Source organism: Amphibalanus amphitrite, unplaced genomic scaffold (genome assembly GCF_019059575.1).
Source record: "Amphibalanus amphitrite isolate SeventyFive unplaced genomic scaffold, NRLGWU_Aamphi_draft 001589F_arrow, whole genome shotgun sequence".
In the NCBI taxonomy this organism is placed as follows: Eukaryota; Metazoa; Arthropoda; class Thecostraca; order Balanomorpha; family Balanidae; genus Amphibalanus; species Amphibalanus amphitrite.
In genome coordinates this window covers 75332-102725 of record NW_024883082.1, presented here as the reverse complement: position 1 = coordinate 102725, position 27394 = coordinate 75332, and the positions used below count along the sequence as shown (strand labels likewise).

Here is a 27394-nt window from a genome sequence, read left to right as displayed (position 1 = left end):
GTATTTGTGGTTGGACAATGGATGGCTGTTGGGTGGGAGGGGTACTGAAACTGCCAAAATGTGGCATCTCTTGCAGGGGTAAGCTAGAATCAAGAATGCAGGTTTTTTAGTATGCCGGTAATTTGGCGGTTTTTTTGCTTGGGGCGTGGTAGCATGCCGGTATCCCAGAAAATTTTTGTGGGGCGGGGCGGTGCCGGTAGCAGCCTTTGGGGAAAACTTTGCAACTCTACTCTACATGAGGATCGATGTCTCCTCCTTGAACAGCCATGTTATAGATGACCATGGCATCCACCACAGTGGTGCCACAACGCGTTGGGTTGAAGCGGAGTCCCATGCTCAGACAAGGGAACTTCTTTTTTAGTATTCCAAAGGAGCGTTCGATGATGCATCGGGTTTTCTTGTGGGCTCTGTCGTATCTTTTCTCTGCTGAAGTCCGTGCCTGGCCCTCGCGGAGTGAAGTCAGCAAAGAGCTGGTGCATGCGTACCCTGCATCACCAAGGATCAGACCCCGGTGCTGCCGGAAATGATTATCCGCCTTCTGCTGGACAACGGAGTTGTCCCATATCCTGGCGGCTGGCGACATGCGTTGATCCTGGCCAGCGCGCCACAACACTTGTGAACCGGTACTTGGCGTCACACGTTGCCTGGACGTTCAGTGAATGAAAACCCTTTCTGTTTCTGTACACTTCTCCGTCCTGTCCAGAGGGGCATTGGATGGGAACATGCGTGCCATCCACGGCACTGATGACGCCTGGAAAGTCGGCGATGTCATAGAAGTCCCGCTTTGCTTCCGCTATCTCATGTCTCGTCTCCGGGAACTTGATGAAATGTGGGCGAAGGGCAGCGATAGCACGCATGCATTGATGGACCTTGCGCCCCACAGTTGTTCTGGCCACGCCGACGTCGTCACCCAGCATGCGTTGGAAGGTTCCCGTGGCTAGGAATCTCAGCGTCAGCAATACCTGCATGCTCGGCGATAGTGCATTGTTAACGTCGCTTTCTTCTTTTATATCGGGCTCTATAAGTTCTACCAAGTCCCTCACACGCGCTTTACTCAGTCTAAACCGTATTTTAAATTCGTCTTCATCGTAACACGTCAATGGATCTTTTCGTTCCCTCACTCGATAGGCTCGTCTTCCTGTTCCTTTACGCTGCTCGAGATCCTCCAATGCAATGGTCCGAGCGGTTCAAATCCCCGGAAACCATCCATCTTTGTTTTCAACACTTTATAGAAGCTTTGCGTCTATGGTTTTCACCTGCATTTTGTTGTGAGCTGTGGGTTAGAAATGAAGAATAATATGCATGGCTTGAAGGTATATTTAATTCCTTTTTACATCAGTTAAGCAATTCAAGCAAGTCATTAAAATTTAAAACCCCGAATCTCTAATTCAACACTTCTCATGCAATCACATAAAAACAGCTTTTAGTTTGCACAAGACATTTGACCCAGCATACCTCCGCTCAGGGGCATTGTGGGTCACGGCAAGTATGCAACTCCGCTCAGGGGTATTGTGGGTCACCACAAGTACTTCCCCTCCCGGAACGGAGTGCTCAATGAACAGGTCTCACGATAGGTCATGTTTCGGTACCGTAAACGGGGGTGACTTTGGCCACGTTTTCAACTTTAGACTCTTGTATTCTTTAACTCATTGTTACCTTATTGTTATTGTTACCACTTGTTACCTTATTGGGATGACTCTATGTTCAAAACAGGGATGAATATTAGCTCTTTGGGTTTTGCTATTATCGTATTTATATCTTGCCTTAAAATATAAATTTTTTAAAGAAAATGAGCCGTGGCAAAGTTAAACTGAAAAAGGGGTGACTTTGCCACTATGACAAATAATGTTTTTTAACGCTAGCAAATATTTTTCAAACACATTTGTTCCATTGTAGGGGAAAGGCAACCATCCTTAATTGTCTAATAGGAAAAATAAAGCAATTTGAATTTTTTACCTCCTTAATGATGTACAAAAGAGGAGAGATACATTACCTTTTATAATACATTATATTTGTTGAAAATAACTGCCGTTTGATAGTAAATAGTAACTGAAAAATAGTTTAGAATAGAAAAATAGGCAAAAATGTGATTGTATCGGTACTCTAGGACCTTGCCGCCTTCTTCCAGCGGCATTGAGAGGAATAGAAAGAGGCCGTTCTTGCGGCAAATTACCGGCACCCTAATTATCAGTGTTTTGATCTATAAAATGATGCAGATTGCTTCAGCCAGCCTTATTGGCATATTCAGGAGCTGTAAATGATTATAGCTGTGCTGAAAAGTCGGGCCCAGCTTCATCCATTTTTCGATTTTGATAATGTTTGCCTTTCTACACTCCCACTGTGCATTCCTGTGTTAATTTTCAACATATAATCTTTTACTTTTTAAAAACCAGTTTGGAGATCAAAACGATGCTACATCAAAAAATTATTTTGAATTGCATCGGATAAGTACTTCATTTTTACATCGGTACCATGGTGGCAAAGTCACCCCATGTTGTCTGCAATTCACTTGGAAAAATCGCCATCAAAAATTATAGCTAAATGAAGTGACAAATGCCAGTTTTGTTGGATATGCTAACTTAACAGCCTTGTCATGATCAACCATACCAAGTATCAGCATCGCAGTTGGTCTAAAACATGGTTAGATAATACAAAGTTCGGACCTCTTCAAATTTGACCATTTCAATGAATCAAATAAAATGGAGCCCAGTTAGGCCTTTAGTGGTAACTTATCTCTCAGTGTTGGTTTTATTGGGAGGCCTATCAATTATCTTTCATTTGTGCATAACAAATTATTACATTCTTTGTAAAATATCATTGGAGATCTTCCTAAAGCATTTTTCGAGAAGCATGGCAAAGTCACCCCGCATGGTAAAGTCACCCCCGTTTACGGTAACTAAAATAAAAAATAGACAAGGAGAACATAAACATGACAATTACAGTTTCTACCACTTAAGCTTCTTCAAGTGCACAACTTCAGCTACGTATATACAAAATCAGGCTGTGCTCTGAACCGACCCCCACCAAACACGATTTGGCAGCACTGTAAAGACGCCTGCTGGGCGTGAAGTTTTCCCTTCACCATAGGGTTTACACACAAACTGGTCAAAGTTTGAGCCAGGATATACTAGTCTAAAAATGCAAAAAACGAACAAATTTTGGCATCAATAGATTCAGCATTTCATCGTGTGCCTCAAACCGTCCATCATTTGGCCTCAAAGGAGGTAAAAATTGTTCAAAATCGAAGTTGAAAAGATGCTTTCTGAGCACATAATCTGGTAGCAATCACGTGCCCTGCTATAAGCAGCTTATCGATAATTTACAAACATAATTATTAATATGCTGCTTTAAACAACATTAATAATTCATTTTGAGCTTTCAGTACTTTAAATAGGTCAAAACATCGCAAAACACAAAAGTTAATACAATAGTCACGTGGGTGTCAGGAAATGTCACAGGTGCGTCAAATTTGTGACTGGGGCTTTACTTTCAAACATCGGATCTACCTGTTTCTTATAGGTATCTTGCTCTGAACCGCATCTTTCGTCCACTTCTTGTACGTTGTGGTTCTCTCTGTGCTTCTGGTGGGACGTGTTGCGACTTTGATGGTTTGGGTGAAGCGGTCGCTGCTGTGCCGGGCTTTTGCGGCTGTCTTTGCGTCGCCCTCACTGTCTTCTGGGGAGTGTCCTCAAGTGGAGGGAAGTAGGCAGGTTTCAGTCTTGCCACTGAAACCGTGTCTATAGCTCCAAAAGGAAACCCCACGCGGAATGTCTTTGCACCTCTGTGGACTACCCGAACTGGCCCCTGATAAGGAGCCTCTAAGGGTCGTTGAATTTGATTCACCCTGAACCACACATGTGTGCATGTCATCAGATCTTTGGGAATGTGTTCCTTGGTAGCACTGTGATCAGCTCCAAGAGATGGTGCAGTGAAATCAAGCTCTGTCATGTGCTGTGCTAGCGCCTGAATGAACTTGAGCGAGGATGTTGGAGGAGGGTCGTTTTTCAGGGTCAGCTTCGGACAGAGAAGCATGATTCCTGTGGCTGCAGTGAACGGTGAGCTGCCAGATTCATTTGGGATCGCACGAATCCCCAATAGAATTATTGGCAGTGACTTAGCATGGATGAAGGAGAACTTGGATTGGAAACTAACAGCTGATTGCGTTCCCTTCGGTAAGTGCCCGAGGGCACGCGCGGCGGCAGCGGGAACCGCGTCTGCCGCGCATTCACTGGCGCCGCGTAAGAGAAAAACACTAGAAATGACCCTCTTTTTCAAGGTCGCCTGTATTCGGCCCTCGTGTACGACTTTTGTGCGGAACGGAAAATAATAGTTTTGGTCTCATTCGATAGCCTGATCAATATTGTCTGTCGTTAATAGCTTCTAAACCTAGAAATAAATCCGCATTGCAGTCTAATACCCGTCTCAAAACATGCCGCCCCGCGTCCCCCATAGGCCGTAATGCTTAATGGCGAGAGTTTCCAGTCCCGATACTTACCGAACGGTAGGTGGCAGGTCGATCGCTCGGAACGCTGCCCGTAATGTTGAAGGAATAGGAGTTTCCTATCAGGTTCTTTCATCCATGACTTGAGCCAGTCATCTATGCGAGCTTTGAGTGCTGTTTTCAGGGTACGGTGGAATCTTTCTATCATCCCATTGCTCTGTGGTCGGTAGGAGCATGTCCTCAGCCGATGGAAACCTACCATTTCGGCCAGGAGCTGGAACAGCTCTGCCTCAAATTGAGCTCCACGGTCGGTCATCACGTAGAGTGAGACACCGAAACGTGAGATCCAGACCTCAAGGAAGGCGCTGGCTACTGACGTGGCGGCGATGTCAGGAATGGGCGCGACCTCTACCCGCGGGTAGCACGGTCAATGCAGGTCAGGAGGTAGCGGTGTGGTGCAGTGAACTGTTGGCCACGTTGTTATGGTGCCTCTCAAACAGTCTCAGCCTGCACGACTGTGGGACAAAAGGTCGTGGCTGAGGGGTAGACACATCACATAGTATGGAGTCCTTTTGCAGAAGAAGTGCTTTGAGACGATTCTCGTAGTTGATGATCTCCTCGTCCCCCTTCTGATGTTCGGCCATGGCTGGCAGGTCACAGGCGTCCACATGAACAGGGTTCACCGGGCGTGAGAGGCAGTCTGCGACTGTGTTGTCAGCGCCTCTAATGTACTGGATGTCAGCGATATACTCCGTGACGACACACCAGTGCCGTTGCTGTCGATCGGATTTCGCCACGTGAGGGCTGTGGAACGCTGTGACCAGGGGCTTGTGGTCGGTGAAGAGGGTTACATTTCGTCCTTCGATCAGACCTCGGAAGTGTAGCGTGGCGAGGTATGCAGCCAACAGTTCTCGATCATAGGCTGAGTACTGACGCTGCGATGCGGACAATTTCTTGGAGAAAAGCGGACTGGCACTGCACGTCCGTCAATCATCTGGTGAAGGGCTGTGCCGGCAGCGGTTTGAGAGCAGTTTGTGACGAGCTGGAAGGAATCACACCCCGGCTGAGGGTGATGAAGAGTGCAAGCGGCCTCCAGTGCTGCCTTGATGTTACTGAAAGCCTTGTTCTCGCTGTCGCCCCATGGGAGCTCCACAGACTTCAGATGTACCGTAAAGTGAGGCTATTTGAGACAGTGGGGCTATTTGACAGCATTTAAAATCGCTATAAAATGAAAATCGTTTGATCTTCGTGTGATTTTTTTTTTTTTTTTGCTCAGGGAGGTGTGTAATCAAGCAGTACATCGCCTGAGCAAAAAATTAAGCATGAATTTTAAGTGGTTTTTATTTTATAGCAATTTTAAATACTGTCTCAAATAGCCCCACTGTCTCAAATAGCCCCACCTTGCGGTCGTCGAATGAGCTCGGTCAGTGGGAAGACGATGTCGGCAAAATGAGGAATCATTCGACGGTAGAATCCAACCATGCCGAGAAACCGACGGAGATCATCAGACTTTTTTGGTGGCGACATTTTTGACACGGCAGTCACTTCACTTGCAGGAGGCCGAATCCCATCTGCTGTCTCTCGGTGTCCAAGGAAGTCAATTTCTGTCTGGTCGAACTCACACTTTTCTAGCGAGACGCGCAGGTTGTGCTCATCTAGGATGCCGAACACCTTCTCCAGGTTGGCATAGTGCTGCTCTCGGGTGTCGGACGACGCCAGTATGTCATCGAGGTAGACAAACACACATTTCACGTCGCGGAAGATGTGTCCATGATCCTCTGGAACGTTGCAGGCGAGTTGCAGAGTCCCATTGGCATAGAAATGTATTCATAGAGGCCAAACGGCGTGGTCACTGCCGTGTTTTCAACGTCCGTAGGGCTCATCCAGGCTCATCGGTATCTGGTGGTATGCTCGGAGCAACTTGTTTTTCCTGCGAGCTGTGTTGATAGGCTTTGAACGTGAGGTAGGGGATAGCGGTCCTTCTTTGTGATGGCATTCAGAGCTCGGTAGTCCCCAGTGATTCGCCACTCACCTGGGCCCAATCTCACCAAGTGCGGTAAACTGAATTTGGGGTAAAATACCAAACTACCCCACTCCATAACTACAAAAATACTACCCCGAAATTAGTTGAACTAGCTTGGTGAGGTTGGGCACTTGGCCCAATCTCACCAAGTTATGTAAACTTAATTTTGGGACAGTATTTTTGTAGTTACGGAGTGGGGTAGTTTGGTATTTTACCCCAAATTGAGATTACCGCACTTGGTGAGATTGGGCCCTGGTGTCTTCTTCACCATGTGAAGCGGCGAAGTCCACGGAGATTTCGATGGCCGAATCCCCCCAGTTTTCAGCAGTGTGAAATGTAGAGTTGCAAAGTTTTCCCAATGGGCTGCTACCGGCTACCGGCCCCACAAAAAAATTTATGGGATACCGGCATGCTACCACGTCCCAAGCAAAAAAAAAAACGCCAAATTCACGGCATACTAAAAAAAACTGAATTCTTGATTCTGGCTTACCTCTACATGAGATGCCACATTTTGGCAATTTCAGTAACGCCCCAGCCAGCAGCCACCCATTGTCCAACCAAACCTACCAGCAGCCTGATGTTGGCTGAGTTGGCCCCACAAATACCACAATTTTGAAACTCAATTCCAGTCTACAGCTGTTAAAATATCACCTGTACTCAAAGAGGTATTGCCTACAAAAAGCATTAGCACATTCATCAAAAAAGCAAGGACAAAAATAACTTGAATTAATGAAATGTGTTTCTGAAGACTGCACAGTGAGCAGCAATCACATTTACCACAAGCGTTCTTATTTTCCACATTCTCCTAAAATGTTGCAGGTACAAACCAACTAATGAAGTAAATCCGCGGAGCCACGGCAGTGATTCCGTGGATTCATGGGAGTTTATGTGAGTTCGCGGAGTCCCTAGGGATTTCGCGGATTAACTAGTAACTTCGCAAACTCACGGATTTCGCGGACGCACTGTAATATATGCATTCAAAAGTAACACCAATTATTAATTTTATTCAAAAACAAAATAGAACTATCGCGCATGCCAATGATGAGCAACACTATTCTTGCAGAAATATATACTACATTTCTGTGAAAATGTGCTAATTTTCGTGAAAATGAGCTGTGAACCATCATCTACACCATGTTAAAGGTATTATCAGGGTTTTTCCGAAATTTCGGAGTTACTCAGTGAAACGTGTAGAAGAAGGTGGCTGAGGCCCCAATCCGAAGTCATTCGTCTCAAAATTGCCTAATTTCCAAATGGTGGGCCTCCAAAGTTGATCCGTCTGCCAGCCAGTACCTGGAGGAGGCAGTACCAAGTACTCGGATACATTTCCCTAAAAGTTCATAGGCCTTAACACTAGCTAGAGACTTCTAGAGATATTTTGTATGCCAGATCCAGATAAGGCCGTCGCATACCAGATAAGGCCGCAACGGCCGTTCAACGTTACGTGGGGAAATGGGAGAAATCTAAAGACTTTTTTTTCTCTGACGTCTCCACTCCAATATCTAGCGCAACTGGCCAGCGTTGTTAGCATTGGCTCGTGTCGTCGTAAATAAGATTTGTAAATAGACAATAGACATCCTGTGGGTTATCAAAATAATTAAAAAATGGTGTTGTGTGCTTTCAAACTAAGCTCATCCCGAGTGTAATTCAAGAATGTCTTAGTTCAAGTAATTAAACTTGATAGTGATATAGCTCAAGCAATGAAGAAGCTTGGATGGAACTAGTGTTGAATCAAAGTTACCTATCATTTTTAATGCTAAGTGCTGAACGTTACCAATAATTCGAGACATCCGTTGTAAGATGTATGACGCAGATCAACTTTGATCAAGTGAAGAAAAATCTATTTTCTTAGAAAATAGATTTCAATTGAAATAATGTCAATGTTCATTGTTCAAGGCTGGGCGACTGGCAGATTTCGGAGTGAGCACGAGTGGCCTTGAGACATTCTGTTTCTGTAGGTACTCAAAATAAATAAATTATCATGTTGTGTGCTTTGAGGTTAAGTGTTATCAGTGGTGCTTCATGGTTGTGCTTTGTTGTTGGTGTATAGGCATGTTTTGAGCACATTGCAGCATGATATTGGTGGTGTGTAAAGCAACTGATCTCCGCAGACTTTGCACTTACTTGCAAAGCCTGCGGACTGACTTTGCAGACTTTGGCTGACAATGAGCAATGCATTGCTGACTGATATCATTTATACTGTGTTTGTAGCACAAGTACAGAAGTGGCACATACATTGTTACTTTGAAAACCTGATGTGAATTTTGATGTAGAAAACTGGTGGCTGACGTTGAGTTCTGACGTATTGTGAGTAGTGTACAGCTGGTGCATTGAGCACAGACTTGAGACCAGTGACGTTTGTATCAGTAGACTGTGTTTGAGTCTACTTATATGCGTAGTCATAAAGCAGGCGTCACACTTCTTTTTGCAACCAAGGAGAAGCGCTATACCCAGAGATGCTTTCTCATCAAACCTTACCAAACCAAACCTAACTTAACCTAACCTTACCTACAACCTAACCTACAGCACCTCTCTTCGTTCGTTCATGGTTGCAAAAAACAAGTGTGACGCCTGCTATACTACTACCCTTATATGGCCTTGGTTTGAGTGTGGTGACCGAGTAAGCTGGTGTGTATAGCCATGCAATAAGTGTTTTGAAATCTATTTTTGGGACAGTACTAGGGTTACCCGCGTGCTCCGCAACGCGAAGGGGAGATTTTTTTATTCGTGGGTATTGGGTTGGTCTGTGTCGATTTGCTTGGTAGATATCCATTTCGTTCGATTGCTTTTTGACGGCCAAGCATTTTGTAAGAAAACAAAAAGATACATCGCATCGAGGTGCCCGTGTCGTATTATCATGCGTTCTACTTTAGAATGATTCGAAAACTGGCGTGAAGTCTTTTAGTTTTGAGGGCCATCGATGAATTTCGCTAAAAATGACAATGTAATGGTTTGGAACATTTACATTTTTATGGATACTGTTGCTAATCATGCAAAAATGAAGAGTGAATATTGGACAGAATTGAATGCTCTATCCAATGGTACCATATTCAATTGCCAAAGGTATCAGGTTATGCAGCAAACCCCGTGTGATTAATAAAGTGGCACAAAATTGACAAACACCATTTTCTCCTGTGATTTGCACCACCTTGATTTGGATCAATCAGCTTTTCACAATTTTTATATGAGAGGCGGTACCTTTCTCTTGCAAATAGGCGTTGATTCAACTCGCTCCATTTAACGGTCACCTAAAAATAAAATTAATTCCAAAATCCCTCAAAAACCGCAATTTTTCAAATAAAAGTGCCCTCTCCGGTGCACGTGGCGCGTGCTATCCTCTGCATTGCACACCATTCAATAGCCCGTTCAATTCTGTACACGATGCTGTTTTCCCCGTGCCGGTCGGACCCCTGGTCACCAAGATATTGCACGGGAACTGGACCCGTGTCGGCCAAAATTAGCCGTTTTCGCCCGATTTTGCACGCCGATTTATACATGTAAAGTCTATGACGCGAATTTGCACTTTTTGAGCACGCGCCACGCGCTCCCTATCAATCCGATCGAGCTGAGACCCCTCAAAGGCACGTCGCGCATCCTTGATCTATAAGTTGTGCAAATTTCACCGGGCTAGGTGCAACGGTCTGGCCTGTAGTCCACGCAAAGCACGACCAAGTCGGGACCTCGGTAACGGACAGACGCACCCTCCTCAAATAGTAATATAGACAAGTGGCTGCGCCACTTGCTTCGCGGCGTAGCCAGAAAATGCCGCACCAGCCAATTTGCTTTCGAATGGTGTTTGATTTAAATTGATCTGTCGTCTGGAAGCAGAGATATTGACATAAAGACATAAAGACATAAATTTGCAGTACAACAAAGAGCCACTGGGGCCCATACTTGGTTGCACATTTGCACAGTCTGTCAAAATGCGTGCCACCTTTCCGCTTTTCTCCCTAACTTATGTGTGTGAAGTTGGCACAAAACAGCGACACATTGCAGGCATAAATCATACCTACACCACATTACACAACATTTTGCCACTTCATCACTTCATCAATCATTTCGTCACAACTCTTCCCTGCCCCCCCCCCCCGGCCACACACTATCATCGCGAAATGTCTCACAAGTCCACTGCCATGCAAGGCATCTCCAAACAATTCGCATGTAAGCTCAGCGGAACAGCATCAAACACCCGCAACAACATTCTGCACACATATTGCAACCTAATACCAGGCATAATTTTTGCTATGAATTCACGCACATCTTACATTGATCACATGCACACATCAGTTGGCTAGTCCCACCTATATCTGTATACTATATCCCGCTCTGTAAAGTATTTGTCGAGGCTATGTTTAAATGTTTCGAGAGAGGTTGCACTTATTACGCTAGTTGGTAAACTGTTCCAATGACCTACCACTCTTCTACTGAAAAACGACTGCCTTAACTTTGTCCTGCTACGTTTAATGGCAAGCTTATATTGATGGCCCCTGCTTCTGCCCTCCAAATTGAAATCAAACATATCCTTAAGGTATCCTGTGGCTTGGCCATTTACGAATTTAAACACCTCGATCAAGTCTCCCCTAAGCCTTCTGTATTTGAGAGAAAATAGCTTAAGCGATTTTAATCTATCCTCATAATGCAGATCTTTCATACCATTTACCATCTTTGTCGCCCTTTTTTGCACTCTTTCCAAAAGCAAGCTATCTTTTTCATGCATTGGAGACCATGACTGAACGCAATATTCCAAATGAGGCCTAACGTATGCACAATAAAGCGTAAGCAAAACCACTGCACTTTTGTACGAAACATTCCTGTTTATTGCTCCAAGCATCCGAAGGGCCTTTTTTCTGGCTGCTTGTACTTGTTCAGTTGAAGAAAGCTTCTTATTAATAATCACGCCCAAGTCCTTTTCACTGTCTATATTACATAATGTTTGTCCCCCCATTGTGTATGAAGTGTCATAATGTTCTCTACCAATATGCATGACCTTGCACTTTTTAAAATTAAACTTCATTTGCCACTGCTCTGACCATTTTACGAGCCTATCAAGATCTGATTGGAGCTCATTATGATCCTTATCGTCCCCTATAACCCTAAATATTTTAAGATCGTCAGCAAATTTCAGCGCATCACTATTCACAACAGTTTCGATAGAGTTGACAAAAATTAAGAAAAGCAATGGTCCCAGGACGGATCCCTGTGGAACCCCACTTAGCACATTTCTCCATTTTGATTTAGTGCCATTTAGCACTACCCGCTGTTGTCGATCAGATAACCAATTCTCAATCCAGCTTAAGATTTGCCCATCTATTCCATGACATTTGAGTTGTAAGCAGAGCCTTTTATGGGGGACCGTATCGAAGGCTTTACTGAAATCAAGGAAAGAGACATCTAGCTGCTTACCCTGATCAAAAGTCTCTGTCGCCTCATCAAGAAATTTCAAAAGGTTAGTGAGGCATGAGCGCCCTTTCATAAATCCGTGTTGAGATTCTTTTATAATATCATTCTCCTTCAGAAAACAAACTATGTTATCCTTAATAATCGATTCAAGTAGTTTACATACCAAGGAGGTAAGACTGACAGGTCGGTAGTTTTCAGCACAACTTTTATCGCCTTTCTTAAATATTGGGACTATATTTGCTTTTTTCCAATCAGTAGGAATGTCTGCATCGTTAAGGGATCTCGTAAATATTATAGATAATGGAATTGATAACTCTTGTTTACATTCCTTTAATACCTTTGCATATATTTCATCAGGCCCTTCAGATTTATTTGACTTTAGTTTCTCAATATACTGTTGAACCAAGCCACAACCTATCTCGCCTAAGTTTCCAACCATTGCATCAGTAACCATCTGTGGTAGAAGTGACTCAATACCATCCGTGTCCTCAACGGTAAACACCGATTGAAACTGAGTACTTAGTAATTCTGTCATTTCGCTGTCACTAGATACTACATTGTTGTTCGACTTCAGGGGTCCAACGCCTCGTGTGATATTATTTAATTTATAAAAGCTAAAGAATTGTTTGCTGTTTCCTTGACAGTTTCTTGCCAGATCTAACTCCTTTGCTCGTTTAGATGCTCTGACCTTCTTTTTGAGCAAATTTCTACACTTCTTGTAATTCATCCTATCTGATTCAAGAAAGGCACCCTTCTTCATGGCCCTAAAAGCAGCCTTCTTACATCTTATGGCATTTCTGACCTCAGGAGTAAGCCATGGAGGGTTCAATTTCCTTCTAGATCGTTTAGTTTTCGTTGGTATACATCTCGACTGAATGTCGAACAATACCGCTTTAAAGGCATTCCATGCTTGAGAAGCACTTAAATCTAAAAGCCTCTGATGCCAATTAACCTTCGATAGCTCATTTCGCATCATTCTAAAGTTCGCCTTATTAAAGTTTGGAACATTGGCTAGGTTATCCTTGGGTTTGACCTTTGACGGAATAAGAAAGTTAACCATATTGTGGTCACTCTTGCCCAACCCTTCACCAACCTTAAGTTCTTTTACCATCTCCATGTTGTCAGAAAATACCAAATCCAAAATAGAACCCCTTCTAGTTGGCTCGCTAACAAATTGATTCATGAAGAGTTCCTCCTCTAAGAGATTTCTATACATTTTGCATGCCTTTGTGTCCCCTGTTCTTTCTTCGTATTCTTTAAGGTTAAAATCTCCCATTATAAGACAATTTGTTTTGAAGTTTCGACGAATTTCCTCACATATCATGCCATCTACCTCCAGCTGTGGGATTTCCATAATATTACCGGGCCTATAGAAAACCCCAAGTCTTACATCGTCATTGATATCTTTCCCCAGTCTCACATCAATCCATATTGACTCTACCTGCTTTGCCTTCAATGCATCATCCACTTTAAGAGCACTATACAGACTATTAACGTAAATAAGGATCCCTCCCCCCTGTTTGGCTTCCCTACAGCAAGAAAACATATTGTATCCCTGCACTTCAAAATCCGTGAGTCTGTCGCCATTAAAGCTTTCACTTACCCAAGTTTCTGTAACGCAAACAATATCTGGCGTGTTTACAGCTAGGTAACATTTAAATTCGTCAAATTTCGAGCGTATGCTCTGTGCGTTGAGCATAACACATTTGACATTGTGTCTAGCTTTAAGATTACATTGAGTACCAGCACTATCACAGAACTTCGAGTCCCTAGGGAGATGCTGAGTCATACTATCTCCTCGATTACTTACCAACTGACACTCATGACCCCCCAACACGGCTAGTTTCCCGAAAGTACATTGGTGTACGCCTCAGCCAAAACTGAGGCTCCCCTGTCTGAGAAATGTAAACCATCTCCCAGGTAGTAGGTCCCTTGTCCATAAAACTCCTCCCACAAGTCGACAAATTTGAAGCCCATGTTTGAGCAGAGCTTCTCAACTGAGACATTTGCAGCTAAGGCACGTGAGTACCATTCTCTGGAGGCAGACATACGGGGAAGAATACCAGTTACGACCACCGGTTTTCTCGCCTCCCTTAAGCTTCGCAGCAAAGCACGGTAATCCTGGATAAGTTTGACACTGCGCCTCGGACCTATATCGTTCACACCGACCTGAACTATTACGACATCAGGATCGCACTTGCTCAGCTCCTCCTGAACTGTAGCGTCTACGTCCGAAACAGATGCTCCCGGAACGACCACGCACCTGTCCTCTTTTTTACAAAACGCCTTTTTTAGAGGCCTCACCCTGGAGCCTCCCACAACCAGGTACCTCACCTCGTCCTTCTCGGCATCTGCCAGCACTTCATACCTGTTTGAGGTGTGGACTGGGATATGCTTTCCTTCGGTCACGGGATGGGATCTCGTTCCTTTCACCGTCGTCCACCCAGTCGACTCCTCTTCTATCCTCTTCGGCACGGTGTCAACTCCGCTTGCTCTCCCCTTCGGTACGGTCTCAGTTTCATCCAATGTCATGAAGAATCTGCTGTTTGTATCACCGATTTCGTCGATCCCACGTGTAGGCTGGGTCGTAGAGTGGTCGACGAGGCCAAATCTCTGACTGACCTCACTGACCTGACCTGTGGTTTGCCTTGACAGCTCCAGAAGGTAGGTCGCACAAGAGCCGCAGAGACCGTGCCCCTCCGACTGAGCATTTCCTCCCTTGCCGTGATCTGATGCCGACATCGCGTTTCCTTCCCTGCTGTGATCTGCTGGGCTACGCCGTTCCCCGTAGAGCTCAGCAAGTTGACGCCTCAGAGAAGCATTTTCTTCCAAGAGCTGATTCACTTGCGTTTCTAAGTCTGTCTTCGTTTTCCTCTTTATGACCTTCTTATCTTTCACGATCATATTGTGTTTTTCTGTCAAGCTGCTCTCTTTACGCCGATCAGCCTCTCCCGTTTCTTCTGCAGTTTCGTAGCAGGCATCCGCCTGTCCATTGATCACTTCTTCCTCAATATATGAATCTTTGCTTTTGTTTTTTCCATCCGGAGTATCACTTTCGTGTAAATCTGGTTCTTTTCTGTTTCCTTCTTCATTCTTAGATTCTTCCGATACAGCCATAGTTGGTGAAACATCTGATCGAACTCTCCTTCGGCGTTTACTTGGCATTATGCAATGTCTCAATTTCGAGATCTGTCGTCAAATCCAGCACGTGATTGGCGATAAAAATCAAAAGCTTTTTGACGATGGTGACTTACCGAAATATTGGTTTCTAGGTCAAAAATATCCAATATTTGCCTGATGATATATGCTTCGTTCTTGCTATATCACTTTTTAAAATATAATACGACTGTTCTGCGCTAAATTAGGAATGTATCCATATACATTTTAGGGTATGACATGATCCGATTACGCTAAAATAAGCATAAATCAGGAGCTTTACCAAGACACGTCTGACTCTTCCAAACGTAGAGCGACCAATGACGGAAACGTGCAGGGGAAAATTTTGAACACAATTATTCTGAGGGCTTAGTTGGATGAATTTTGGGTCATACGGGGTCAAGTCAGGTCAAGGTGGTCATCCCTGGTCACACTGGGTCAAGCCAGGTCACCTTCGGTCAGGCCAGGTCTTATAGGTCATCACGTCACATTGAATCGGCCTGGGCCACACTTCTACTATCACTACCCCTACCACTACCCCTACCACTACACCTACCACTACCCCTACCCCTACCCCTACCACTACCACTACCACTACCACTACCTCTACCACTACTCCTACCACTACCCCTACCACTACCCCTACCACTACCCCTACCCCTACCACTACTCCTACCACTACCCCTACCACTACCCCTACCCCAACCCCTACCACTACCCTACCCCTACCACTACCACTACCCCTACTACTACCCCTACTACTACCACTACCACTACCCCTACTACTACCCCTAATACTACCACTACCCCTACCGCTACTCCTACCAATACTACCACCACTACACCTACCTATGAGTACCTACCACTACCACTGGGTCATGTGAGGTCACAGACTATCAGATTAATTGATAAAACTTAAAAGTGTTCCTAACCCTGCTCCTACTCGCGTAATTCCATTATTCTTAATCGTATTTGGTTGAAATGGCGCCTTGTGACAGATGTGGCGCAATGCGACAAAAGTGGTGCATTTGTACTTGTCGTTTTGGCATGCATCCTTCCACCGAATTGCACCTTTATCGGACCATATTTGACAAAGTTTTGCGGTTAGCGACAAAAATGGCGCCTTTTGACAAATGTGGCGCACTACGGCAAACGCGGTGCATTTGTGTAAGCGCACTGAAAACTGGCTTTATTTACCGAAAATCAACACCTTCATTCGCCTCTGTTTATCAAAATAACTTGCCAATCTGCAAATGAGAGGCACCCGCTGCCGATCGTCATGCATTTTATTGTCAAAGTTCATTGAACTCGGCTGCCGATGCCTTGAAGACCGAGCAAAATTTGGAGAAAATGCGCCTTTTTCCAGGGCGTGCCACGTGCGATCCATCCACCCCTTGAGATCCGAAACTCGACACTGCACGTGCCCGTGACGTCATCAACACGCTGCGAAAATTTCAGCCCCCTCCACCGCACCGTTTGGCCTGCGCACGGCGTCAAAGCACCCCTCTGCACGGTGCAAACACACAGAAACACATACAGAGTTTCATTTCACAAATAGTATAGTAGATAGGGTTACCCGCGTGCTCCGCAACGCGAAGAAGGGTTATTTTTGACCCGTGGGTATTGGGTTGGTCTGTGTCGGTTTGGTTGGTATCCATTTCGTTCGATTGCTTTTTGACGGCCAAGCATTTTGTAATAAAACAAAAAGATACATCGCATCGAGGTGCCCGTGTCGTATTATCATGCGTTCTACTTTAGAATGATTCGAAAACTGGCGTGAAGTCTTTTGAGGGCCATCGATGAATTTCGCTAAAAATGACAATGTAATGGTTTGGAACATTTACATTTTTAAGGATACTGTTGCTAATCATGCAAAAATGAAGAGTGAATATTGGACAGAATTGAATGCTCTATCCAATGGTACCATATTCAATTGCCAAAGGTATCAGGTTATGCAGCAAACCCCGTGTGATTAATAAAGTGGCACAAAATTGACAAACACCATTTTCTCCTGTGATTTGCACCACCTTGATTTGGATCAATCAGCTTTTCACAATTTTTATATGAGAGGCGGTACCTTTCTCTTGCAAATAGGCGTTGATTCAACTCGCTCCATTTAACGGTCACCTAAAAATAAAATTAATTCCAAAATCCCTCAAAACCGCAATTTTTCAAATAAAAGTGCCCTTTTCGGTGCACGTGGCGCGTGCTATCCTCTGCATTGCACACCATTCAATAGCCCGTTCAATTCTGTACACGATGCTGTTTTCCACGTGCCGGTCGGACCCCTGGTCACCAAGATATTGCACGGGAACTGGACCCGTGTCGGCCAAAATTAGCCGTTCTCGCCCGATTTCGCACGCCTATTTATACATGTAAAGTCTATGACGCGAATTTGCACTTTTTGAGCACGCGCCACGCGCTCCCTATCAATCTGATCGAGCTGAGACCCCTCAAAGGCACGTCGCGCATCCTTGATCTATAAGTTGTGCAAATTTCAGCGGGCTAGGTGCAACGGTCTGGCCTGTAGTCCACGCAAAGCACCACCAAGTCGGGACCTCGGTAACGGACAGACGCACCCTCCTCAAATAGTAATATAGAAGCGGCTGCGCCACTTGCTTTGCGGCGTAACCAGAAAATGCCGCGCCAGCCAATTTGCTTTCGAATGGTGTTTGATTTAAAACGGTCTATCGTTTAGAAACAGAGATATCGACGGAAACGTGGAGAGGAAAACTTTGAACATAATAACTATTCTGAGGGCTTAGTTGGATGAAATTTGGGTCATACGGGGTCAAGTCAGGTCAAGGTGGTCATCCCTGGTCACCTTCGGTCAGGCCAGGTCGTATAGGTCACCACGTCACATTGGATCGGGCTGGGCCACACTTCTACTACTTCTACCCATACCACTACTCCTACGGTCTACCACTACCCCTACCCCTACCCCTACCCCTACCACTACCCCTACCACTACTGCTACCACTACCCCTACCACTACCCCTACCCCTACCACTACCCCTACCCCTACCCCTACCACTACTACTACCCGTACCACTACCACTACCACTACCACTACCCTACTACTACGCCTACCACTACCCCTACCACTACCCTACTACTACTCCTACTACTACCTCTACCACTACCCCTACTACTACCCCTACCGCTACTAACACTACCACTACCACTACACCTACCACTACCACTGGGTCATGTGAGGTCACAGACTATCAGATAAACTGATAAACTAAAAAAGGCGTTCTTAAAACTGCTCCTACACGTGTCACTCCATTATTCTTTATCGTATTTGGTGGAAATGGCGCCTTGAGACAAATGTGGCGCATTGCGACAAAAGTGGCGCATTTGTACTTGTCGTTTTGTCATGCATCCATCCACCGAATTGCACGTTTATCGGACCATATTTGACAAAGTTGTGCGATTTGCGGCAAAAATGGCACATCGTGACAAATGTGGCGCACTACGGCAAACGCGGTGCATTTGTGTAAGCGCATTGAAAACTGTCTTTATTCACCGAAATCAACACCTTCATTCGCCTCTGTTTACCAAAATAAATAACTTGGCCAATCTGCAAATGAGAGGCACCCGCCGCCGATCGTCATGCATTTTATTGTCAAAGGCGATTGAACCCGGCTGCCGATGCCTTGAAGCAAGCTTGAGAGCCGAGCAAAATTTGGAGAAAAAGCACCTTTTTCCAGCGCGTGCCACGTGCGAACCATCCACCCCCCGGGACTCGAGCCTCGACACTGCACGTGCGCGTGACGTCATCAACACCCTGCGAAAATTTCAGCCCCATCCAACGCACCGTTTGACCTGTGCACGGCGTCAAAGCACCCCTCTGCACGGTGCAAACAGACAGACAGACAGACAGAGTTTCATTTCACAAATAGTATAGTAGATTGAAATGGTGTGTTTTGGCCATCTGGCATGGATGATGGAAAGCCACTAACTCAACTTCAGGAACGCTTCTTCATTATGCTCATCTAAAGCACAATCATCTATTTTCTCTTTGCAAGGATTGATTCCTAATTCACTGTCAATTATAACCTGGGCCAGAAGGTTTCGCTGGGCCACACGGTTCATACAGATTCATCCACAGTGCTCAGCAGTGCATGTTTTCAGATTTCAACAGACTGTAATTTTTTTCTGTATGTACATATGCATCATGCAAGGGTACAACAGATGCCGTATTTGGTAAGCAGTTGGCAGCAAGGTGGTGTTGGTACTTATTGGCAGAACCAGTTGAGCAGGACTAAAACTATCCTACTCTCCAATTTACTCAGATCCGTCTCAACACATTGAACATATTGAAAGCGTCCATCCATGAAGATGTCTGCATGTATACTCATTTCCGAGAAGGCACGCTCGTCGCTCATCCATTGCCGAGCAGGCACGTGCGTGCCCATCGCCGGCGCGCATTAGCGCGCGTCCATGGCTGGGGCGCACGCGCGCGGCCATGGCCGGCATGCACGCGCGCGCGTCCATCGTCGGCACGCACGCGCGCGCGTCCCTGGTCGACACGCAAGCGCGCGCGCGTCCATAGCCGGCGCGCGCGCCGCGTCCGTACCCGGCGCGCACGCCGCGTCCGTACCCGGCGCGCACCCACGCGCGTCCACAGCCGGGGCGCACCCAAGCGAGGTCGTACCCGGCACGCACCGGCGCGCACCCGCGCGCGTCCACAGCCGGCACTTACAGACCCTGACCGACGGGCGTGCTGCCGCCGGCGGCTCCGACAGACGGGCGCGCGGCGGCCGGCAGACCCGGTAGACGGGCGGCGGGTCCGGCTCCCGCAGCTCCGGCAGCGGGCGGCAGCCATGGTCGGCATACACGCGCGCGCGCCCATCGTCGGCACGCAAGCGCGCGCGCGTCCATAGCCGGCGCGCATCCGTGCCTGGCGCGCACCCGCGCGCGTCTGTACCCGGCCCGCACCCGCGCGCGTCCACTGCCGGCACTGACAGACCCTGACAGACGGGCGTGCTGCCGTCGGCGGTCCTGACAGATGGGCGGCGGGCCCGGCTCCCGCAGCTCCGGCAGCTCCGGTGACTGTTCCGGCAGCTCCGGCAGCGAGCGGCGTCTCCGGCAGCGCTCAGCAGCGGCGCCAAGCAGCAGCAGCGGCTGAGCCAACAGGCGGCCGCGGAGGCACGCCCCCCCCCCCTTTGCACATTGTTCGTCCATGGAGATGTCTGCAAGCACGCCCATTGTTGAGAAGGCACGTGCATCCATGGCTGAGCACTGAGCAGGCACGTGCGACCCCTTTGCACATTGTTCATCCATACATATCAATGTAATTTACCTTATTGATTAGTGTGAGTCTTACAAAATCTTAAACTCAGAAATACCACAAGGCAGGCTGCCTGGGTGAGTTGCTAATATGAACATAATGAACATTATACATTAGTGCAGTACCTATAAGTATCCATGCTGTGTGAAGGACTTGGCCCTCACGTTCATTCGTTTGGTGATTGCACATGGTGGCATGTGTACCAATTGTTCTCCCTAACCCTTCTTACAACTTTGACTAGCAAGTAGAAGCTGGCAAAATGCAAGGAGCTTACAAAGCATGCTTATATGTAGATAACTGAGGATGATTCTCTCAATTGAATCATGATCTGCACTCAGCAGCTTCTTCTGTTTTGTTCCACAAACTAAAACTGAAATGCCTCAATTTTCCTCAAAATATACTCATTTATCACTCATAAACAACAAAAATATACATTAAGTAGGTACCAGGGCAATAAAAAACATACAAGTTACATATTTTTTCATGTACCGTCCTTTCACAGCAACAATATGTACAGGGTGTCTCAAAAGTTCGTTCACAGGTACCAGCCATGCTTTTTTGTCAATAATTCTGAATCAACAAGAAATCACAGTCGAAATTTTGCATGGGCATTGGTGACAACCTTCCTCAAGCAGTCTCATTGTTTTCAAGTGCATTCGACCCTTCATGAGCTCACAAAAAGGGTTCACCTCTGACCATGGGTCAGGCACGAAAATGTAGGTTGCAAAGTCGGGTATGTTGTGTGAAACTCTCTGTTTCAGGAGTAATGGGAATGGTTAAGTCGGAAATGACACATGGCTAAGTGTCGGCGAGGATGAGTGCAACATGATGATCATCTCATAAAAACGGTGGCTAAAATTTTTGAAGGACGAAACCATGCGAGACTAACGGCGTTTTGAACGACCCTCGCACGACAGCAGACTCGTGTTCCGGAAAGCAGCTGAAAATGCGATCATAACTATTGAAAACTGGCAAGAAGGTCACAGACAGAGGTTACCCATTTTCAAAAAGTGCAGGTCATCGTAAAATAAAGACCAATTATGATTTAAAATTGTTTATAATATCTATAACGCTAATTTTTGGGGACATAACACAAAAATCGTCAATGCCAAGGACACCTGACCCTCCAAAAGTGTCAGTTATTGTAAAATTTTATCTAACGAAGTTTCAAGAGGCAGATCTGCAGCGAATAATTTTCTTTTAAACACAAAATCCCGACAAAACCACACGATGGACAGGTTTGGGCCATTTACAAAGCAGAACATCTCCCGAGGAAAACACTCCGCAACCGAGCGAAGGTCTTGGCATGGGGAATGACGAGCGCTTGGGATTTGCAAAATTTGCACAATGTGTCTGAGAAACAGACGTCCGACACATTCTGCTACCATATGATGCGAAAAATTTACTCCTGGTACTTCCCGTTTGTTCAGGACTGGGGTCGTTTTGAAAAGGAAAATGGCGCTTGGGATGTCGGCGCCAGTCATTCATGAAGGAGTTAGCGCCAGAGAATGCCCACAAAATACTCAAGAATGGTGTCGATGCAAGCTGTCGGCTTTCAGGGAAAATCAAATGTTGCCGGGGAGATAGTCAAAACTAAATCCGACGCAGAAACTGCAGGGGATTCCCCTGCAAGAGCTTGAAAGCTGGTAACCTTTTATCAGCCTCCGGCAGCTGACGGAGCAACAAAAATCGGTATGGGCAAATATTTTTGGAGATACAGCAAAGGGGTTGGTTTCCAACCTTCTTAATCAGTTGTCAAAGCATGCATATTTGTCTAGTGTACACACAGACACCAAAACCTTATACTTTTGGCCGGTTCTTATATGCTTTATTGGCATGGGAAATGTGTGAACGAACTTTTGAGACACCCTGTAGAAACGCACCAAGACGTTCACGGAGAGCCCACCCATAACAAACTATAGTTGAAGCCGGGGCTATGCTGCAGCAGCAGGGGAGACGTACAGGGCACAGAGGTCATGTCACAACATCATGTTGTACGACCTGTTGTTCGAAAAAACAGATCAACATAGATCTTGAAAAACTATAGCGCTTTCTTCAGTCACTTAGGTAAGCTTTCTCGCAAGACGTTACATTAGATTCACCACTCTTGACAAAATAATCAGATTGAAACTTAGCTCTTGTGCCTGATGCACTTACATTTCAATTTATTGAAATAAAACACTCAAATTTACCCTTGAAAATTGTTGACATTTAAATGATATTAACATCAAGATTTTGATGATCAGCAAACAAGCTATTCAAATAACACACATATGATAACTTTGGCAATGTTGATAACTCTTGCTGTCTTATTGAAAAGCAAATCATCAATTTGTTCATATCCAAATCCAATGCCAAGCACTGAAATCTTGTTGCAAGGCCCTAAAAACAACAGACAAAAACAAAGCAGACAAGGCCCAGGACAAGGCCCGTCTTGTGGAAATCGCCAGTGTGGTGCGGCGGCCTTGGCGAAATTTCCCAAGGCTGCTCTTTGTTTACATTTTAGCGATGGGCCAACTTGGCCGCCCAAGTACTTGTTTTGCGTGAGTAAGTACAATTTTGTCAATTTTGAAACGGCTATATCTCGCAAATTTTGGTACCGATTTACATTTTATGCATATCGTTAGAATCGGCAGAGTCTGGGGAGTTCATTGATTGGAAATTTATGCCGATTCCTTTCAATTTTTAAACCCTGATAATCCCTTTAAATTATCAGAGAAATAGGTAAAATATGCCCTTTATTTTTCGATGCCTGTGCTAGTGTTATTAAATTAAGTTTTTGTTCAAAGAAAGATAAAAAACAAATTGACTACAGGTGTTGTCTACCAAAGTACATTGTCATTTAGCAAATAATTTGGCTGCGATGACTTTTGAAAGCTAGGACCCTAATCTAATGGCAGGTTCGTAATTTCTGTGCACAGTCCAGATAGACAAACCGATATTGTGGTAGGTATATGTATCAACAGAACAATGCCTACACTTAAATCCGTCAATAGCGAATGACAAAGTGGCTGTTTCAGTTTGTTTGTCCCTCATGCTACCAATGCTCCATAAAAATGTCGGCACGCTGTTCGTTTCGCCCTGCAGCGTTTCGGCTGTGCTCTGTACAAGGGCGGTCAGATCAACTTGCGGCAAGCGGCCTACGAGCGCGACTTCCGGCCCGTCGACGAGCAGTGTCCGTGCAGCACGTGTGCGCGCTACACACGCGCTTACCTCCATTCCGTGGTGACGGTCGAGACGGCCGCGTGCCACCTGCTCACCGTCCACAACGTGTGCTATCAGGTAGGTACGGCTCTCCAGGGTATTAGTCGTTGGTCGCTCGGCGAGCGGGAGGGCAACCAGTTCCGCCCCTGTATCGCGTGACCCCTTGTTCCGCCCAGTTACGCACGAGCGTACTCCACGCCGCGTAGTAGCGTGGGGAAGGGAGTGTTAGGATGGTGGCATGTGTAGAGGCTAGAACCGGTTTCCACCGCCATGCCACTGCCCAGCGACATGGAGCGGGGTCAGTGACCAGGGCACGGGGAAAGGTCAGAGGTCAGCTATAACGTAGAGCTTTGTGTCTCCCTCCCCTCCGTGTGTAACGACCGCACGACAGCGGCCGGCCGCCAATCAGGCTTGACATGTCAAGGTCACCCGCAGTCAACGGGCTCAGAGGGTTGCGTCCGTGGCTGACGACAGTCTCGACCATGTGCTATGGTGCCGATGGACTAGCGTGGGTAATAAGTTTTTGTTCAAAGCATATGACTGCTGGGGTGTGTCATCTTGATATGATGCCTTGTAACGTGTATGATACGCTTAAAACCTCGCTGGCAGTGGCCGAGAGGAGAGGGGGGAGGCGGGGGCCGCCTCCACATCTTTATTTTTGTTGATAGCTGCGAAAGCTGAAATTTGGCAAGCCTGAACTTTGATTCAAGCTGAATTTTTATGACAGCAGCTGTATTTTCACCCTCGCCCATTTTGGTGTTTTGCCAGCGTCTATCGTAAAGGGGGAGCAGGGTCCATTGGACCCCTTTGCCGTTCAGCCCTTGATCGAGCTAACGCTTTGCGGAAAAGAGCGTGTTGCCCGTGACGAGAGGAGGCCGATGATACCAAATTTTAAGGTCCTAGGTCATATAACTCAAAAGTCGGGGAATCGGGACCTGTTAGAGCTTCGTAAAGTGAAGCTGTTATAGGGTTTTGCGGGGTGCTGATCACGAATTTCAAGTTAGTTTTGATCACAGATGATGTTTTCGTGCATTTAGGCCAGGTCGGGTCAGGTCAGGTCAGGTCACATGTTACGAGGGAACCAAAACTTCTTCTTAAATGTTCAAGCGGTTTCTAAATGCGAAATGAACTCCAAAATCTACCCTAGAAACATGTAGAACTCGAAAGAGTGAACAAAGGTCATCAAAGGTCAGTGACCTGACTGACCTTCACGTGACCTTGATACCCACTAGAATCCATGGGATCAACATCCTTTCACATGTTTGATCGCTTAAAGCCACAAAAAGACAATAAAACGCGCTCTACTCGAAATACGCCAAAATGCGATTCCGGCTAAACATGGTTTCGGAAAACAGGTCACAAGTCAAAGGTCTTTTGAGTCAGGGTCATATAAATTACAGGGTAGGCGTAATATTGATTAACTCGAGGGTACTGAAAGTTTCGTCGCAATCAGCCGCTTTTTGCGCGAGTTATTTGCGAAAAACTGAGGGTAGGAGATCTGTTCGACACCCTCCTACAAGTGCGAAGGTTAAGGTCAGGCCGTTGACCAATGACGTCAAAAGTGAACCTCTGTAATGTCCCAAAATGTCGCGACGTCGCAGCACCTTTCGTGCCAGGGGACTTTTCAACGGGGAATGAAGCTTACATGATCTAGTACTATTTCACAGAGGCCTCACAACCTGTATGTAGCTATCTCGTATTTTTCTTAAGAGTCACCTGAAGTCAGGTCGGTCACGCATCCTCACGATTATTAATCAATTGGGAAATATGAAAGCTGTTATTTTGGCGCCAGGAGCCATCTAAAGCTATCTCAAGCGCATTAATTCGCGATTCTATGCAATCTTTGCAAGCCCCAGCATTCACTTATCCATTCTTAAAGTAAGGCGACTTCATTTATGACGTCACTAAGGTCACAGGAGTTTTCACCCAAAAGTCCCGATCTAATTGAGCTAGCGAGTCGGGAAGCCACCAGTGGACTTGTGAGGACCTACCGAATCGAAGAAGCTATATGACCTCCTTGGGCCAGCTTCGTGGCCTGAGTGGCTCTGCCCTGACCATGACCTGATGTGAACACCTTAAATTGACCTCAACGAAAACAAAGCGTAAAATATTCGACGCGCTTGAGCAGTTGAGCATGCAAAATCGATGGTGCCATTATATTGGCTCTGTTACCACTTAAGTGGTGAAGTTGTTTACCAAAAACCGATCCCGCGACTTGGAGCACTTATACTGACCTCAGAGTTTATCGGTTGACCTGAGACATTCAACTCGGGTACCAGTGCATGTCATACGACGCACGCGCTCAGTTTTATCCGCAAGGTACTAGCTCAATTAGGGGCAAAAAGACGGAGAGGGGAGGGGTCGCAATCCCCCCCCCCCCTCGGCCAGGGTATATGCAGAAAACCCAAAACTCCGTTGAGGGTTAAGCACTGAAGTGATATTATGATGCGAGAAGGTATAGGTCAAAACAAGTATGCACACGAGCGGGTGTGAATAAAACTGTGTTCGAGGTATGCCTTTTTATTATACAGGGTGTCCCAAAAGTAAGGTCATGATTTAAAACTTAAATATCTCGAGAAGTAAGGGTCCGAATCACTTCCAATTTTAACACGTGCAAGGTACATCCATAAAATTATTTTCTTGCATGCTTAAACCATTTTTGATCATAACTACACCGAGCAGTAGGCTTAAAACTGAGAAGGTCGAAATTCAACTCTTAGAGAGGGTCCGTCATTAAAACAAAGGGTAAATACCGCCCAGTTTTCGGCCCTAAGCAGACCCTATCAGCTCGCCCTATCTCTGAACTCATGTATAGTTTCGCCTCAACCGGTAAAACGTCAGAAAAAAAGGTATAATGTACGCACAGGGCATGTATACTTAGCCACCTGTGCTTCGAGGTCCTGAGGACGACAGCGGGAATCGGGTGAAAATAAATCAAGAGAGGTGGCCGAGAGTCCTCCCAGTGGTTCTTCCGCTCGTCGCAACGCAGCTATGCCGACACCATCAACCAGCAGTGGTTTCAGCAGGATGGAGACTATGCTTGCACCGTCCTGAAGATCATGCATTGTCTCCGAGAGTGGATGTGAGATCGCATAATTTTCAGTCAGGGCAACGCCATTGAATGGCCTCCGCGGTCACCTGACGTTACACCATATTTTTATTCTCTGGGTATACACAACGGAAAGGTTGTCTTTTAGGACAACCCAACGAGCCGGGAAGAACTAAAGGATGATCCCTCCGAGCAAACATAAGCGGCATCTCACCAGAGAATCGCTCCAGAATAGTGGAGGAAGTAAAACGCAGTCTATTCGTGCACGCGGCCCGAAATGGTAGCCATGCAGAAAAGCAGCAAATGTGGGGCTACGAGCCAATGTATTGACTCATTTGTATGTCAGAATAAAATTTTATAAAATGCTCTTTCATATGATGTGCTATTTATTTCTATCCATCGCGTATTTTTGGCGGTGTGGCCAAAACAAATGATGACCTTACTTTTGGGACACCCTGTACATTCGATTTGCTTTAGTTATTGCACGGAATATATAGTCTACGACATGGAATGGACAACATCGAGATTTCCTGTAACTGCCGAGTTTTTGGCGACCTGATGATTTAGTCGTGCGGATTCGCTGTGGTTACTTCCTTTACGAGGATGAAAGTATAGTTGCCAGACCTATAACTAATAGGGGAAGGTGGGGCATAACGGGGTACCGGGGCAATATGAGAAGGTGCATTTTATTCTAATCAGGTGTTGCTGTCTGGAATCACTTCTGATAATTTAAACTTCGCTCGTTTGCCGCCCTTTTCCGGTGGACGCCGGCGGGAGGCGGCGTTGCTGAGGATGGTGGGTAAGGTTTTTTCATGGTGCTGATGT

The 27394-nt window shown here is 45.9% G+C and overlaps 1 protein-coding gene across 1 annotated transcript in view; it reads left to right on the top strand.

The window, feature by feature from the left end:
• The window catches only part of LOC122374030 (queuine tRNA-ribosyltransferase catalytic subunit 1-like), a gene marked incomplete at its 5' end in the record, with an annotated part of 111749 nt that overhangs the window by 27052 nt on the left and 57303 nt on the right, over nt 1-27394 (top strand). Inside the window, one exon of the mRNA XM_043352536.1 lies at nt 23404-23598. Coding sequence (XP_043208471.1) covers nt 23404-23598 — 195 coding nt within the window. The remainder of the gene's footprint in view (nt 1-23403; nt 23599-27394) is intronic.